Source organism: Hevea brasiliensis, chromosome 18, assembly GCF_030052815.1.
Source record: "Hevea brasiliensis isolate MT/VB/25A 57/8 chromosome 18, ASM3005281v1, whole genome shotgun sequence".
In the NCBI taxonomy this organism is placed as follows: domain Eukaryota; kingdom Viridiplantae; phylum Streptophyta; class Magnoliopsida; order Malpighiales; family Euphorbiaceae; genus Hevea; species Hevea brasiliensis.
The window spans coordinates 46737654-46754330 of NC_079510.1; the positions used below are offsets into that span (position 1 = coordinate 46737654).

General features: G+C 33.7%; 2 protein-coding genes across 5 annotated transcripts; one reads left to right on the plus strand and one right to left on the minus strand.

Moving 5' to 3' along the window:
• Positions 1-230: 230 nt before the first annotated feature.
• On the minus strand, positions 231-12938 carry LOC110646702 (alpha,alpha-trehalose-phosphate synthase [UDP-forming] 1). 4 transcript variants are annotated; one of them, XM_058141059.1, is made up of 18 exons: positions 12578-12937; positions 10975-11356; positions 10642-10739; positions 10086-10474; positions 9685-9799; positions 9416-9517; positions 8743-8893; positions 7040-7128; positions 6198-6246; positions 5370-5470; positions 4342-4529; positions 3341-3458; positions 2494-2670; positions 2308-2424; positions 2128-2215; positions 1680-1810; positions 1481-1579; positions 231-842 (listed from the first exon to the last, which is right to left on the minus strand). In XM_058141059.1, exons 1-18 carry the CDS (start codon positions 12578-12580, stop codon positions 465-467), a joined length of 2775 nt encoding a protein of 924 aa, XP_057997042.1. In that variant the 5' UTR covers positions 12581-12937; the 3' UTR covers positions 231-464. The 4 variants fall into 4 exon arrangements, with proteins under 4 accessions (XP_057997042.1, XP_057997041.1, XP_057997040.1 ...); XM_058141058.1 differs by having other exon boundaries at positions 2308-2670; positions 12578-12938; XM_058141057.1 differs by having other exon boundaries at positions 2302-2670.
• Positions 12939-14126: 1188 nt separating this feature from the next.
• Positions 14127-15022, plus strand: LOC131176032 (uncharacterized). Its single transcript, XM_058141089.1, has 2 exons — positions 14127-14655; positions 14740-15022. The coding sequence occupies exons 1-2, from the start codon at positions 14170-14172 to the stop codon at positions 14905-14907; spliced, it is 654 nt and encodes a 217-aa protein (XP_057997072.1). The 5' UTR covers positions 14127-14169; the 3' UTR covers positions 14908-15022.
• The last annotated feature ends 1655 nt before the right edge of the window (positions 15023-16677 follow it).

Sequence of the window (16677 nt, forward strand, 5' to 3'; positions counted from 1 at the left end):
TTTCTACACCAACTCAACTATTGCCAAGCATAACAATTGGAATTTCAGGCCAATTGCAATTGTGACTTGGGTGAGTTTCTAAACTACAATCTACAGGCTTCAGTTAGCCTGGAAAGTGTATTTGCCAGAACCTGCCATAGACCTTATTTCAAGATTTCAATCACTAAACCTTTTGCATTCTAAAATAGTATGGTTTCCCCAATAGAGTTCAATCAAAAGTAAAATGTAAGTAATTTCAAGTTTTCTTAGCTTGATTCAAATAGTCATATGAAGAATGACATTTGAGTTCTTCTCATCATATGCTTTGTTGTTGCTATATCTGATGCCGCTATTCACATTAATATCCAAAATTTTTTGTATGCACATAGAAAGACAATATACGAAATATCCACCATCAACAGCTCCTTTTATTAGTTTCTCAAACCTCTAAATTCAAGGCATGAGCGAGACCAGGTAAACTGCAATCAAGTTGATGAAGAGGCATCTGCAAGCTGCTTTAAGAGTGTGACAACATCATCTGAAGTTCCAAGGAGATATCGAGCATTTGATAGTTTACGCGCAACAGCACAAGAAAAGTAGTTCTCCCCCTTGAGATCAAGTACAGAAGAACCCTCATGCACTGAAACTCTATCATTAACAATTGGCCGCCAACCAGCACTTCCCAGACTGTTCCATTCCAAAGCTGACATGGAGCGTTGTTTCTTAAGGTGACCCTTGGAACGGGTTCTACCACTGGGAACTTTTGGTACAGGTAAGCCAACAGGGTCTGGTGACTTGGATTTTACTATACCAGGTGATTCACTAGGAAGCTCAGGCTCAAAAAATGCATAGATATCTTCATCCTTAAACAATGAATCCAATAATGAAATGGGTAAGAGTTAACATTTCAATCAAACTGCTTTGTTACTGGAAATTTCCTTCCAATTAACCTACACTCTTTAACTCAGTTAATGGGCACCCAACTTATGGTTACTCTTATTGATCATCCAATTGGATTTGCTAGGTTTGTGGTGGCGCATATAGCCCACAAAAGGGGGTTTGTTGTAACTTATTGTTGAAGGACTAGGTTACAGGCTGGGCTTTAGTTTGATGACTATTATCCTATCTTGGATCTATTTTATTAGTGTAGGTTACCAGGCCCAATATCTCTCCCATACATTCCTACTTCCTAAGGCCAAGCAAGCACTTCTAAATGTCGATTAAAGGTACTGATCCGGGCCTTCTCCACACCAGAAATTATATATTATTTATTTCTCCCAAGGACCCTACTTCACTAAGCATATTTTATTAAATTCACAACTAAATGTGGTGTTCAGTGTCCAAAAAAATATAAAAAAATGATGATCACAGGCACAGCAAGGTTAAGACTCCTTTTAATATCAAACAATAGAAATAAAGATCATTCTAATTTTTAATAATGAATGCTAATTGATCGTGAGAATGAAAGCTGCTTAAAGTTTATGTCAAGAAATAAAAATACCTTGGCCAGAAAGTGACCAACACAGAGTACATAGTCTATGGGTGTCTTCATGCCCTGGTTATGAACTATTTCTCCTAAAATACGATCTATTGCTGCACCCTGAAATAAATGGAAACATCAGATGAGAAAGAGAAGCATAAGATTCTGGTCAATTACTCAGCAGGCATGTGGCTTTGATAGCTAACCATGATGTAAATACCTTTGAAACACCAACTGCTCGAACCTCAACAGAGCGGCCACCTTGAACAACATCAACTGCTGCATTTGAAATTGGTCCTGTCCAGAGATGCTGCAACATATCCCTTGCTTGAAGTCTTCCAAACTCCATATCTAAAATTACCAAATTAAAGAAAATAAATTAAACAGTATTACTGAATAAAAGCGAAGGCAAATCCTATATATTTTTGCCGAGTAGAATGATGTTCCTTTATGTGTACATGCATAAACCCATTTATCGCTCGGTACCTATGCACACATATACTTGTGCACACACAATGCACCCATTTACAAGAATGTGCACATGCACACATACATATATGTATGCTTAGTAAGATTTTCACCAAACAATTATCGAAATCCCACCACTTTTACCTCTTTGAACTGTTCAGCTAATAATCAAGTGCAAACAAAACATAGATTATAAGTACCTGCATACTTGTAATTCCATACGAGAGAAGTTTCCCGAAGCTCAAAATGAGATCGAGGTGTTCTTTCTGTAAAATACTCGAAAACTTGCTGGAATCATGAACAATCATAAGAATTTTAGGGTCTAGAGGGCCTCAGATGGAAGAGATTAACTTTTTCTGTGACAATATATAAACCTTTACACTGTCAACCCAATCCATATTGAGATTCTCTGGCATTGTTGTCATCCACTCTCCGGATGTAAGACGTAAAAACATCCCATTTTCTGCTGCCAACCACATATTGTATTCTCCAAAGTTCTGCATAACAAGTAGTTGGTCAGAAAGCATAATAAGCAGGGATGAGGATAACTGGAGAAAGGAGAGTACTTCATCCAGAATGGTTCTATCACTCCCACTGAGGACAACAGTAGTCGTCTTTTGATCATCACAAAGTTTCTTCAAGGGTTCTTTTAATTCTGGGTGCAATCTAAGTTCCATTTCTCTAATTTGACCACCCCTTCTACCTAAGCTGTCCGCTGGTTCGGTTAGAGTTGCATTGAATCCCTGTAGCAATAAGCACAATGATGCAGGTGACAATGATTAAGATGATTAAAATATCTGTGCAAAATAACAGATTACATTTGGTAAAAGGAATGAATATATCCATTAACAAGTGAACCTGCGATTTTATCAAGCACTCAGCTAATTTAATAAAAATATCCGACATTCACAATGAAAAACTCAATCCACAATATTATCTGCATTATAAAATAAAAAATCTCAATCCGTAACAGTATCTGCATTATAAAATCCTCATAGACTAAGACATGACTTTGTTGGAGGAATAGCAACGTTTTACAGTTAGCATATTTCCATGAAAGCTCAGTGCAATTACTGAAACAAGGCACTGTAGCCACCTCAAATCAATCTCCATATGTATACTTTCAAAAAAGAGGCATCTTGAACTGTCATTTATAATTTGACATATGAAAAAGAAGGTAAGAAGAAGCTTGTGTTTTACATAACTATTAAGTAACAGTAATATGTATACTTACACAAATAACTATCTCTTTGATAAAGTTAAACATATGTTATTTACCTCAACTAATTTTAACATTAGCTCAAAGGAAAGCATGAAAAGAAACTGAAATTCAGAAACTCAAGGACAAGATCACATAATTAAACTACAGTGGCCAACTCATATTTTGATGTTTTAAAAGAGAGAAAAGAATACCAGAATAAGTAAACGATTATTAGATTGCATATATTGTTCAACTGCAACTTTGATAGGAAGCAGGGGCAGAACTTTTCTTGTCCTTAATTGAGCTTCTACAATGGTATCATTGAGTTCACTACAAAGAAACCAGACTTTGCAAATGTTAATTGTAGAGAATATATAATAATTTAAAGAACAGGGCAACAAATGGATACTAATATGACTCTGAATCCCTAAATGTGTTTAGTATTCCAAAACTATTGTTGATATAAAGTTTGAAATCAATTCAAGTTAATTGGAAACGCTTCCATCAATATAGAAGAACCATTGGAAAGAAAACAAGCACTGATATTTATCCTGTAGACATAAAACGAAAAAGCCATTTACAACTATTTAGTGTTTAATATCTCCCAAAAGCAGAATAAATTACCAATTAGAAATCCTGTTGCTGCACGTGGTCGCTATTTTAACTACATATTTATCAATGCTCCAAAGTTCAACAAATGGTAGCATGCAATTGAAAAACATGCCTTCGCCATAATCAACACAAAGTTATAATATACAGAAGATTATTCTTTTCTCATGTATAAGAGAAATGTCATCAGGTGATCAATAATCGCTGGTCAGAAAGAAAATTTGATTGAAAAACAACTTGAGCATTAAGATATTGAAAACAGTGAATGACATTTCACAGTTTCTTATCAAAAAGGAGAAAAAAAAATAGTGGAAGGCAAAGGAAAAGAGCAGACCATATTCATTGCAGCAGGACAAGAAATAACTGCACATTATAAACAATGTGTTGTTTATTTGTGCTTGTAGTGTGGTTCTGTGGGGAGAAATGAGTGCTAAAGCAACATTAGAATAATTTCTCCATATATAAGCTCTGATAATGCTGCTTAAGGATGGATTTGTCACATGCATGATTGAAGAAGTCTTTCCTTTTTTTTTTCTTCAAAATCATAAATCGAGATTTAATATTTAGGAAACTGAAAAAGTTAGCAGTGAGATAAAGTGAACACCTCACAAACATTGCAGCCCACTCTTGTGATGTATGAGTTGTCACATGCTTGAAGTTATGGTCGTGCCTTTTCTCTCTTTCATTCGCGGGCATATTCAAAGCATAACTAATTGAAGAAGCCACTTCTGTGATATTCCATGGATTCACCAAGATAGCACCAGCACCAAGAGACTGTGCCGCACCAGCAAACTAGAAATCGAAGAAAGATTGATGTAAAATTCACAAAACAAATTTTCTTATCCACAATAATTTGTCTCAATCAAATGAAAATGATGAACCCAATTAACTTTTTTTTTTCACTTTTAAACTATTTTTATTGAATAAGGAACCCTTGAGAATCTCGTAGCTTCTAAAGCTTATGTTCACCATGTTTCTTTAACTGTACAACAACTCAGCTTGAAAATTTTCCGATAATATGATTACCAGAAAGATTTTGGTTTAAAAATTTTTCTGCTATCAAATGCAACCTTTCCCTTAAAAAATGAATGATAGCAGACCCTATGATAAGATATCAATCCCAAATTTATCGTAATAGTAATTTGAATCATCTATAGATTGCATATGCCCAAAATTGCCAGAATCCTGGAATGCTGCAACAAGCAACTGTCTATTGGAAGCAGCCCAAGCCAATGACATTAAAGTTTAATTCTGTAAATAGCAGAAAACTCAGTGGTGAACAAAACCATGAATCCCAGAAATGTTGCTTCATTCAGACCCAAGAAAAAAAGATTGTGGATTGTACCACAAATGAACAACTAAGATCATCTAGATTTGAAGTGAAGTTAACAACTACTAAAAAATCCTCCCCCACAAATTCCTCCAAGAAATTGAACAACTTTTAGCAAAGAAAGACCAAAGCACGCTATTTCATAAGTCAGGTTCAGCTAGAGGCACTTCTAGACTGGCTGTAGTTGGCAAGTAGAAAAATAGAACATAAAACCAACTCCTGCAGGATAGTAAGCTATATAAGCTGCAAATCCTAGTGCTTTTGAAGCCACACACTCAAATAAATCAGAAAGTTTAATTTACCTCACTCAAGATGAGGACCCCTTTCTTGGAAGCTTGGCAAGCAACAAACTCATAACTGACAAGATTCATTCCATCCCTTAAAGACGTAACAAGAGCCACATCTGGATTAAAAAATTTTCAAAATAGAAAAAAAAATAAAAAGAAAACATGAGTGTACAAGCCTCCAAATGTGGATAAAAAAAATTATTCATATGCCAACTCCAACTATTTAGAGATTGAAACTTAATTGAGTTAGAGTTGAGTTGAATATCAATTTACAAGCCTCAAAATGAAAGGGCTTCCTACAACCATATAAATGTGATCATTTAACATCCGTTTGGCTGATAGTCTAGTTGAATTAAAACAGCAAACATATGCCCACACAAGACATTTGGAAAATAGTAATACCAGTTTTACAAAATGCCAACGGCCTATTTAAAAATTCTTTCATTTGTAGAGGAAAAACATATTTGTTGATAAATTCCATGAGACAGAATTTTTCAGCATTTTACAATTACTTTGGTATCTGACGATAAACTATTTTGATAAGCGTCTTCCTGTCACCCCACCCCAATCCATAGAAAAGGGAGTTGCAAACAAGGAATAAAAAGCGAAAAATTGTTGACAAAGATTGACAAGCACAGAATGGCAAGAAACATCTCATTGAAAAATTTTACACGCAACAGAAGGTTTTCTACTTGTTTCTTTCTATAATTTCTAGCTGTTCGTCCATCATGTCTAGGGATCATAACAAGGTGTATCTACTTTAGATTGAGAATAACCAGATCAGATCATTATTCCATAAAAGACTGAATCATAAATAACTGTGAACTTCACATAAATGAGTACCAGTAACAGCATATAGTGCACATAATGCGTGAAAGTCAAGAGAACGATCCTGCAGTGGCAAAACAATTGCATTAGATGTCTTTTCATAAAAGGCTGAAAAAGAAACATTGCATAAAGTATCAATAGCAGAATAATTATTGAGTTGCAGTATGCGTGTAATGCCATGCCCAAATTTTAACTCCATACAGGTTCAGCCTTATGGATTGCTGCAGCATAGAAAAATACATAACGTCTTATCTTGTGGAACGCAGAGCTTTCATAATTCCATGTACAACTGACTGAAATCATTATTCCTCTACTCACAATAAAACAAAATTTATTTGACGTAATAAAATGTACCATACAAAGATGAAGACAGTCAAATAAAGACATATGGTCGGCAACAAAGTGTCAGATAGGAGAAGAGATGTCAGAAGTTCTTGTTGAACTTTTCAATTACTATTTGGTTCAAAGTAAAATATAATTATACAGTCCTATTCCTTTTAAGGCCCATTTGGGATTGAGGTTGAGAGGTCAAAAAAGCACTTTTAGAAAAGCACCATTTTAAATGTTCGTAAAACAAAAACAATTTGAAAAAAGTTGTTTAGTTGTTCATGTGACTAAAATATGTCAAATTTAACTTTAAACTAATTTTTAAAACTAGCATATTTAAGAAGATGTTTTCCTCAACAACAACAACAACAACAACAACAACAATAATAATAATACTAATAATAATAATATCAAACAGACCTTTATTGGAACTGGGAAGACAGTCAAACTCCTCAATATTATGAAAGTTTAGATTCTTTGCATCAAGTAGTTCTAGCAATGAGATTGAAGTTAATAAAATAAAGACAAACCAGATGATGTATTGGAACAGCAGTAAGGGTTCCAAATCTTCCATTAATGCGTCCAACAATCTCGTGAACTTGGCTTGTGAGCTTTTGATCTGTAAATGCAAAAATAGTAAGCCAATAATAGAAACTCCCAGTCCAAGATCATGGCACAGGAATTAGAAAAAAAAAAAAAGATCTGGCTCAGCTAAGGATACTAAAAGGATAGAATTTGAAAACAAACAATTAGTGATACAGACAATGAAATTTAAAGAAGAGAAAACCATGGAAAACATACAGTGGTCATAAAGGCATTTAGCAGTCACTCAAAACATAATCACATAATTACTATATGCGTGTCTTCTTATAATAATAAGCATCTCAATTGATTGATTAAGGCTCAAGCTGAAATAGGATATAAATAGCCAACCCTAACTAGTTTGAAATTAAGATTTAGTTATCGTTGTATGTAAATAGCCCAAGGCACTATCAAGTAAAGCCGGGTTTTGTTCGAAATTCTCCATAATCCTAATTCCTATAGACTCATTGATCTAGAACTTCTTCAACATCTCTATTGATATAAGCCTGGCCATGGTCTGGTTTGTACCAAACACTGGCCTTGAACTGAACAAGAACAGGCTGGTATGGTTCTTGGTCAAACCAGATTCTTCCTTTTAAAAAAAGAAAAAGAAATCAACCTTAAATTTGATCAAAACCTAGCTGAACTAGGACCTGAGAATCATGCAGCTGGGTTCTGATTCCCTTGAACCATTAAAATGGAATCTGCCAAAACCAAATCTGTGGCCAGGACTACTCAGATGTTAGGCTCAATTTTTATCATATGTCTAAGGGTAAAAAAAAAAAAAAAAAAAGAAACACTTCAAAGCTCTAGATCTATGATTCATATATATATATATATATATATATTTCATGTCTAGGCAGGAAACACTATAATCATATCCAAGTCCAACATGTTTCCAGGATCAATTTGGCCTTTTTCTTTTTTTAGGGCAAAAGCCTGAAATCTTTAGAAATTTGCACGGACAAAGAGTGTGTTAAATTTTATGATGCATATTGCAATTGTCCTTAAGATTTAAGATCTAAAAATATGTAAAGAAAGCATCACATTAGATGGATTGAACTCAGGAAATCTCATGATTGCGAATGTACAGAATTTGCAAAAGCAGAATAGTTTAAAGCCTTTTACCTAGTTAAAAAATTTAAACATCAAGTTTTTTCTAGAAAAGATAAATAGATAAACAGCAGCGTACTCACTATCATTTATTAGGTAGTTATCATAAATCGAGGAAATGGAGCTACATAATTTGGAGAACAACTATTGAACAAAGAACTAAAAGAATTCTTAACAATGATGTCCTAACTCATGCAGTAACAGTATCGTCGTTAGAGAAGCATTTTTCTGCCAAAATTCCTGTGACTAAAATTAACAATAAATCAATCAAGAGGCCCTTTTGTTCCAAACATAAATGCTCAAGGCTGAGTCTTCTAACAGTAATCAGCACCATATTTTCAATCCCAGTTATATCCCAATTCCTTCTATTTTCAAAATCCCAATTTCATCTTAACAAACCCCTATCTTAAATCCCAATCAAACTGACACAAATCGGAAATCTCTAGGGGTGCCCTACATGTTAACTTAATCATATAGAAGAAAGTATGCAGTTCCATTAATAAAAACAGAGTATGTTTAGTAGAGAATGTAAGCATACATTCAGGAACATCTGTCCTCGTTGGCACAGCAATCTGCAGCAAAACTACTTTATCACGCCACTCTGGATTTTCCTCAAGGAACTCTTCAAATGCCAAAATCTTTTGGGGAATTCCTTTGATCATATCAAGACGATCAACACCTAGCATTACCTGGCCATGGTGGAATGATAACTACCAGTAACCAAAGAGTTTAGGTATGATTGGCAAACCTACTATAAAAACTATACAAATATGATGGGTTTGTAACAGTGGACAAGTATTTTTTTTTTTTTCATGTTAGAATGGCCAGAACTTTGCATTATGTCCCATGTTCAAATAGTAACAAGGATCAACTAAAAGAATTCTGCTAGGTATAAACTGTATAATGACTCGTTACGGCTGTAGTATTCTAGTGAATCACTTCTTTTTTTTTTTAATTACAGTTTGTTCATATATTTCATTCATTTTATGTATTTTATGACCCAGTTTTTGTATTTAATTTATTTAGTTTCTGTAATTTCCGATGTAATCAGATCTGTGTTAAGAAGAAGATAAGAGAAAGAGTGAGCTCAAGTACAGATTAAGAGAAACTAAAACCTAGTTCTTCTCCTTTTAGAGAATATCAACACATCTTTTTAATGCTCATTAGTTTAAAAAAAAAAAACTAACTGATATAAAACAAAAGGGCCTAACCTTTCTGCCAGCAAACCTTTCCTTAAGTTCTTTCATGTGATCCTGGACCTGAGGAAGTTCCAGGGCTCGAATGAACCGATCAGAATCTATCCCAATAGGAAACTGTAGTTTCAATCTCCCAAAAACAAAATGTTGGCATCGTGAGGAAGAATCAGGATGTTGAAATGGACTCATATGTAACTCTGAGAAGATCCATTCACTATTAAATAATAAAGCAGCATGTTTGCAGATGCATAGATATAAAAAGAAAAAGTCATAAGCTAATATACCGCAGCTACACGAGTCAGCTTTCCCTGATCCTCTACTCCTTCAGGTGTACCCTCAAGTCCAAGGATACGTATACAAGCACTTTCAAAATGCCTAGCATAATCATAAGTGTGGAAACTGAGAACAAACAAATCCAACTGTTAGATAGTAGAGATCTGAACAGAGCTTCTGTACTGAGAAACAATTTTTGTCAGCAAGAGCCTTATTAAACCTGACATAACATGCCAAAATTGGAATCATTTTGTTTGTTCATTGCATGAATCAGAATGATATTCCTTGTGGCACAAAACTTGGAGTAATTTTCTTTAAACATAAAAATATGCATCCAAACATATGAAGCATATGAGGGTAAAAAATATATGACATGATGTTCAAAATCCTAAGCTGTATTACAATGACTTACCCAACTAAATCGGCAGCAAGAACAGATCTCAACAATTCTGAACGGGATGGCAGCATCCTATGTATTTCTGAGGAAGGAAAGGGTGTGTGGAGAAACCAACCAACTTTCATTTTGCTGTTATGTTCTTTCAGAAATTTGGGAAGAAACATTAGATGGTAATCATGACACCAAACAACGTCTCCCTCCTCATAGTGTTTGTTTACAACATCAGCAAACATTTGGTTAGCCATCTTATATGCATCAAATTGAGACTGAAAACTGCGGGTGGTTGCGAGGCGGTCTTCTTGTGGAAGTCCGAGATAATGGAAAAGTGGCCACAATATGTTGTTACAATAGCCATTGTAATATTGATGGACAACATCTTCATCAAGAAAAACTGGGATGCACCTCTGCAGTTAATAGAATCAAATCAGGAAGAGGGGCATTTTGCACACATATGTCCAGAGGGCAAGGTAGTTGAAATGGAAAACTGGGAGGAAAAGTTATCTATATGGTAATTCAAGATCATAGAAAAATAGGTAATAGGAACATAAGACTCATATGAAGACTTCCGAACCTTTTCAGCCAAAGCTGTAGATAATGCTTTTTGTCCAATTTCATCAGGTACATTTACACCAGCCCATCCAATCCATCTGGCATCAAACTCCTTCACCCCTTTAGAAGATAATAAGGCATCAGGTCCTATTGACTTCATTAGTAAAAACTCAAATACATTAATTAAAAGCAAACAATGGACAAAAAATGGGGTAAACATGCATTGTAATCTGCAAGAAATAATATACAGAAAAGCATAGTACAAATAATTATAAAACAGGATACATTGCAAACCAGCATATAATGTAACAGGAGTTGAAAGTTTGGTTAAGAAATAACTTTAGATATCACTCACCCAAAAGTGCACTGACTAGTCCTCCTACACTTATCTCAAGTTGCCATGAATCCTCACCCTTCCTAACTGCAGAGACTGGTAACCTGTTGGCAACCACCAATAAACGTTGTTTGGGAGGCCGTTCACCTCCATCAACCGCTTCTAAAAATGCTTCCTCGTTAAGTGGACCACTACTTTCAGCTTCCTTTGAAACTGAATCATTTGCAAAGTGCTCAGCTTCTTTGAGACCATCTGCTAACGCATCAGTTGGATTAAAAATCTTATTGAATTTCCGGAGCTCTCTATTGAGAAGAAGCCTTTCCAGTCTAGTTTTGGGTGTGAGAGGACTTGCGGGAGCAGTGTTATATTTGTTTCCTGGCACATGCTTGTTTTGCGAAGAAGCCTGCAATTTGCAAATTGCAATATTCCAGCACATTACATCTAATCCTTGACACATTCCATCTCTCACACAACAATTGCTTAGAGAACAAATGTTGACCAAAAAAATGAATTGTGCTCGAAGATACAAATACAAAGCATTTGCATTGTGCATAATGTTGCAAGCTATCTTCAACTACCAAAGTTTTCATTTCCTAATTCAAAAATTAAGGGAATCAACACCGTGGAACTTAGCAAAACCATCTTGCTAAGCAATCACTCACCCCTTAATCTATATATTATCAAACACACGGAAATATGGAATTATTTAAGGATTCAGCGCAGGAAATTTCTAGAGATAGATAAATTTAATGGGACACACAAATTAAAAAGAGAAGAAGAAAGATATAGCTCTTAAACAGAACACGATCATTACTGGCCATTAGAGAAAAAGAAAATGCAGAGACAAAAGAACTTTGACCCAAGCTCAAAAATCGATATAAAAATATAGCTCTCACATCAAGATAGCACATAAATTAAGCCCCCCCAAAAAAAAAGTAGAGAAGAAAGCATATGAAATGATGCATTTGAACACCCATCTTCAAAATACTCAGCCCCAAACAAGTCTATTATTAAACAACGCCGAAAATATGCAATGATTTAATGATTCAGTGCGGGCATTTTAAGTAAATATAATGGGACAAAACAATTAAAAATAGAAGAAGAAATGTAGTGGATAAACAGAAGACGGTCATTACCGCTCATTAGAGAACAAGAAAATGCAGAGGCAAGAGAACTTCGACCCAAGCTTGAAAATGGATATGAAAATAAAGCTCAATCTAGATGGCAAAAAACCAAAGAGAAGAAAGCGTATGAAATGGTGTCTTCGAACAACCATCTTCAAATCTCTCGCTCAGAAAATTCACGAACATACCCCAGGGAAAAAAAATATATATGATCGGTTCGTAGTCTCTGAGCCAAACGGCTTTACAATCTTTACAATAACCCATATATAATGGCATGCATCGGAAGCACTCAACCAAGCGATACTCAAAAACCAGAGCAGAAACAGCACAAAGACAACGAACTAGATATTTTAAGAAATCGAAACAAAATCTATGAGTGAACAAACAAAATATCCAAAACCAGATAACAACATGAACAACCCATTTTATTGAACCAAAACATGAAGAACCCAATATCCAAAAAACACAAAAAAGAGAAGAAAAATCCATTCGCTTATTACCATGTTGTGGAGAAAAATGCAGATCTCCAAAGAAGGCTTAACATTCAAGGAGAAATTGAAAAGAGTGAGCAATCATGAGGTTTTGCAGTAGAAGAAGCGAGTAAAAGGGCCACATGGAGACGAGAGAGCAAGTTGGCGAGGCGATATTTTAGGGGGGCTGTGGTGTGTGAGAGATTAGAGAAAAATCTACACATATGTATAAGGAGGCGATGGTGATCAGAAAGGGAGGGAAAAAAAAAAGATTTAATCCAAAAATCAAAAGAAATCTGTGCTGGCAGAAGAGTGTGTGAATTGAATGAATGAGATTTAGAGGATATGCAAAAATGAAGTGGCATTGGCCATGCACCTCTGAACGCCAAAATTCAAATAAGTTTGCAACTTATAGTGGAGTGGGAAAATAACTTTGCTCATCCTCAGACCCCACCATGGAATTAAGATATTTGAGGCTTTTTTCTTTCTTCTATGCTCCACCATTGAATTATTCTATTGCATACGGGGATTTGTTTTATTCATGTTATATATATATATATAAAATAATTTAATTGATATAAATTGTGAATTTTATTTATTATTGGACTGAGTCGGACAAACGAGGTGAACGAGTGAGTTATAATAATATCTTGCAATAAATGAGATGAACTTATTTGAGTAATGATTAATCATTACTGTCAGATTAAATTAGATAATTAAATAGCTAATTTTTATATTCCTCGAAATTTTTTTTATAATTTTAAAATGCAAGGCTTTCAACAAATAATTAAATCTTTTTTTTTTTTAAATCTCACGCCATGAGCGTGTGGAAAAGAAAGGGTACACACGCCATGGGAGTGGGCATGAGCTGAAAAATTAAAAATGCAGCGCGTACGAGTTTACAATTTGTTCAAAGATCTTGCTCCAATTCCAATAAAAGTTAATCCGTATCTTTTGTTTTCACCTCAACAATTTTTCTTCTCCACCATCATAAAAAAAAAAAAAAAAACAGACAAACATTTTCATTATAATTATTAATTATAATAAATTTTACATAAATTTTATAATAATAATATATATAATAATTTTATTAAATAAAAATTCTTTATTACAAGGTGATTTTAAGTATGAAATCGATCAATACAAACTAATTTAAATTTAGATGTTATTAATTGATATTATTATTAGATATAATCTATGAGCAATTGGGAATTTTTAGAAGGAAAAATAGTCTAAAACAAAGGTATAAGACATTTTTATAATATTGAATTATCTAGTAAATAAATTTATTGAAGATTTAAAAGCTACATATATAAATAATTATTTTAATTTGAATATCCAAATTGAGTTAACGGAGAATTTAAAATTTTCAAATAGTGAGAAACACTCTTCATTCAATGGTGTAATTTGAAGATGCAAATTTACTTCTTCTTGCCTCCACTTAATTGTTAAATTGTTCTTACCGTGTAGAGAATCAGGCTTCAACAAGGCCAACTTTGGGCTTTGACTCTGTCGAATATTAGGTCAATATGGGCCATCCAATTCTCTCCATTTAATCACAGAAGTCACGTTTCCCAAATCCTCAACTGAAAATCCTTCGCGGTCTGATCATTTCAAAGCCAATGTACCGGATTAATCCACCGCTAGCTCCCTCTTTCCTCTTCCTCTTCCTCCTTCTCACCACCACCACCAGTTTCGCTCCATCCTCCCTTTTCAGCTCTTACTCCCAATACAAAACAGTTGTCTCCCTCTCCCATTCCCTCCTCATACGCGTGTCCAACCTGCGTGCTGCACGCGGCGACATAGCCGGCGCAAATCGTGCGAAGCTAATCGCACAGAAGTTGCAGAAAGGGTTAGGATCTGGGTTCTGGGGTTTGGCGTGGTCGGTAGGGTGGGATTATGCGAAAAACTACGCGTGGAGGGAATTGGATTATACGGAGCTGTACGGCATCGTTTCGGACTTAAATGAGTTGGCTAGGTTTTTGGACCAGTTAACTAGGGCACAATCGCAGGTGGAGAGAGTCTCTTGGGTTGCGAGAAACTACAGTGATGTCGTAAGAATTGCTAAGTCGGTGTTAAAAAGGTTTCTCCACGTGTTTAATCGATCGGTACGATGCTTGATATTTATGTTCTCTTCAACCTTTTTTTGAAGATCTTTGAAGTGTTTATGTGTTGTGGGTTGGATTTGGCAGGAAGCTTTGAAGGAGGTGGCGGAGGCGGTGCAGAGAGAGGTGGTGGATGGTGGATTATTAAGGGACTGCCTTGAATTGGGAAGCAATGACTTGAAAGGTTTGGTTCAAATTGTTAAGGATTTAGCATCACAATTTTATTCCACTTCTGACCATAATAGCGAACTTTGATAACTGAGACTATAATTATATCAATTCTTTGAATCTTCACAAAATTGTACTCAAAACCAATATCAATAGACTATAGTAATACAAATATCGAAACCAGATACTCTTTTGCATACAATATTTAGTGCTCCTTTTGGATGTTTAAGTCCTTGTTGACTAAGAAATGTAAGTTAGTGGTTGCTGGAGTTAAAAAGAAAGAAGTCAGTCTGCTCAATTTAATATAAGTAGGATTTGAACTCGAGATTAGGGTTTCAACTTTGATTAATTTACCTTCTGGAACTGAAATTGTAATTAAAACAGGTATTATTGTCTTCGGAGATTATATTATATTAAAATCGTTGGATTGTTATTAATGGATATTATTGCATGAGGTATCGAATTCTAGTGCACTCCGAGTAAATCGAACAAGCAGAGAGATTTGAAAAGGGGAGCATATGCAAGTTCGACCTTTACCTTGGAGCGAGCCCATATACTTCCACTCCATCTTACAGGGTCAGGTCTGCTCAAAATATTATCGGATCTTTTTGTTGGTGGGGTAGGAGGGAATTGTTTTTAAGCTTATTGAGTGGCGCTGCTGCTTGTTAATTTTGTTGTAAGATATTTGCTTTTGGTTTTGATAAATTTAATATAATGTATAAAAATTAAGGGATATTATTATTTAATTTTTATATATTTTAATAAAATTAATTATTTAATTTTTATATTTTACATTTGATAAATTATTTAATTTTTTTAATGCATATTAAATTATTATTTAGTTTATTTATTTTAATAAAATTAATTAATTAATATTTTGAAAAATGAATGAAAATTTTATTGTATAAAGATTAAAATTGATTTTATATATATATTTTTTAAATTGTTCAAATTATTTTTATTCAATTCCTAAAGTATATATATATATATATATATATATATATATATATATATATATATATATATATCTTTGTTTTTATTAAAAAATAAATTTTCCAAATTATCTCCTAATTATTTTGGAGATCTAGGTGAATTTATTAATCTTCTTACCTAAATAACTTATAACGATTTTTATAAGAAAATGAAAAATAGAAAGAGAATGAGGGGGAGAAGGGGTGTGAGAGGAAAAAAAAAATAACTAGAGAAATAAGGAAAGAGAAAAAACGAACAAAGATGAGTGGCTCAAGGAAATAATAACAAAGATTGAGAATTAATTAATTAATATATTTTTTAAAATATAAAAATTAATTAATTAATTTTATTGAAATAGATAAATTAAATAATAATTTGATAAACTTTTGGTTAATAGAAAATTTGCTGATGAAATTAAATAATTTAATAAAAGTGAAATATATAAATTAAATAATATATTTTTAAAAAATAAAAAAATTAATTTTGTGATTAAATAATAATATTTCTTAAAAATTAATTTGTAATGGGTGAAAGTGGTGGCAATAAGTTGAGCAAATAAATGGAAATGGCTGCTGGACGTGTTCGTTGACGTGTCTATTTTAAAGTTGAGAAATTTTTGCGTGACTCGATAATGGAGTGCCTCTGCGTAGTATCCTAACAACTTCAATTACTTTTAATAATTTAAAAAAAAAAAAAAAAAAGGAATGAAGACATCTTGTGATGTTAGATCATAGGGGGATGTCTGCCATTCATATAAATGAATTAATGATGGTATTTTATAAATTAGCTTTTAAGATATTTGAATTTGAATATATATATATATATATATATATCAGAATTGAATAATATCATTTTATTATAAAATTAGAAAATTTTCTGTTAGCA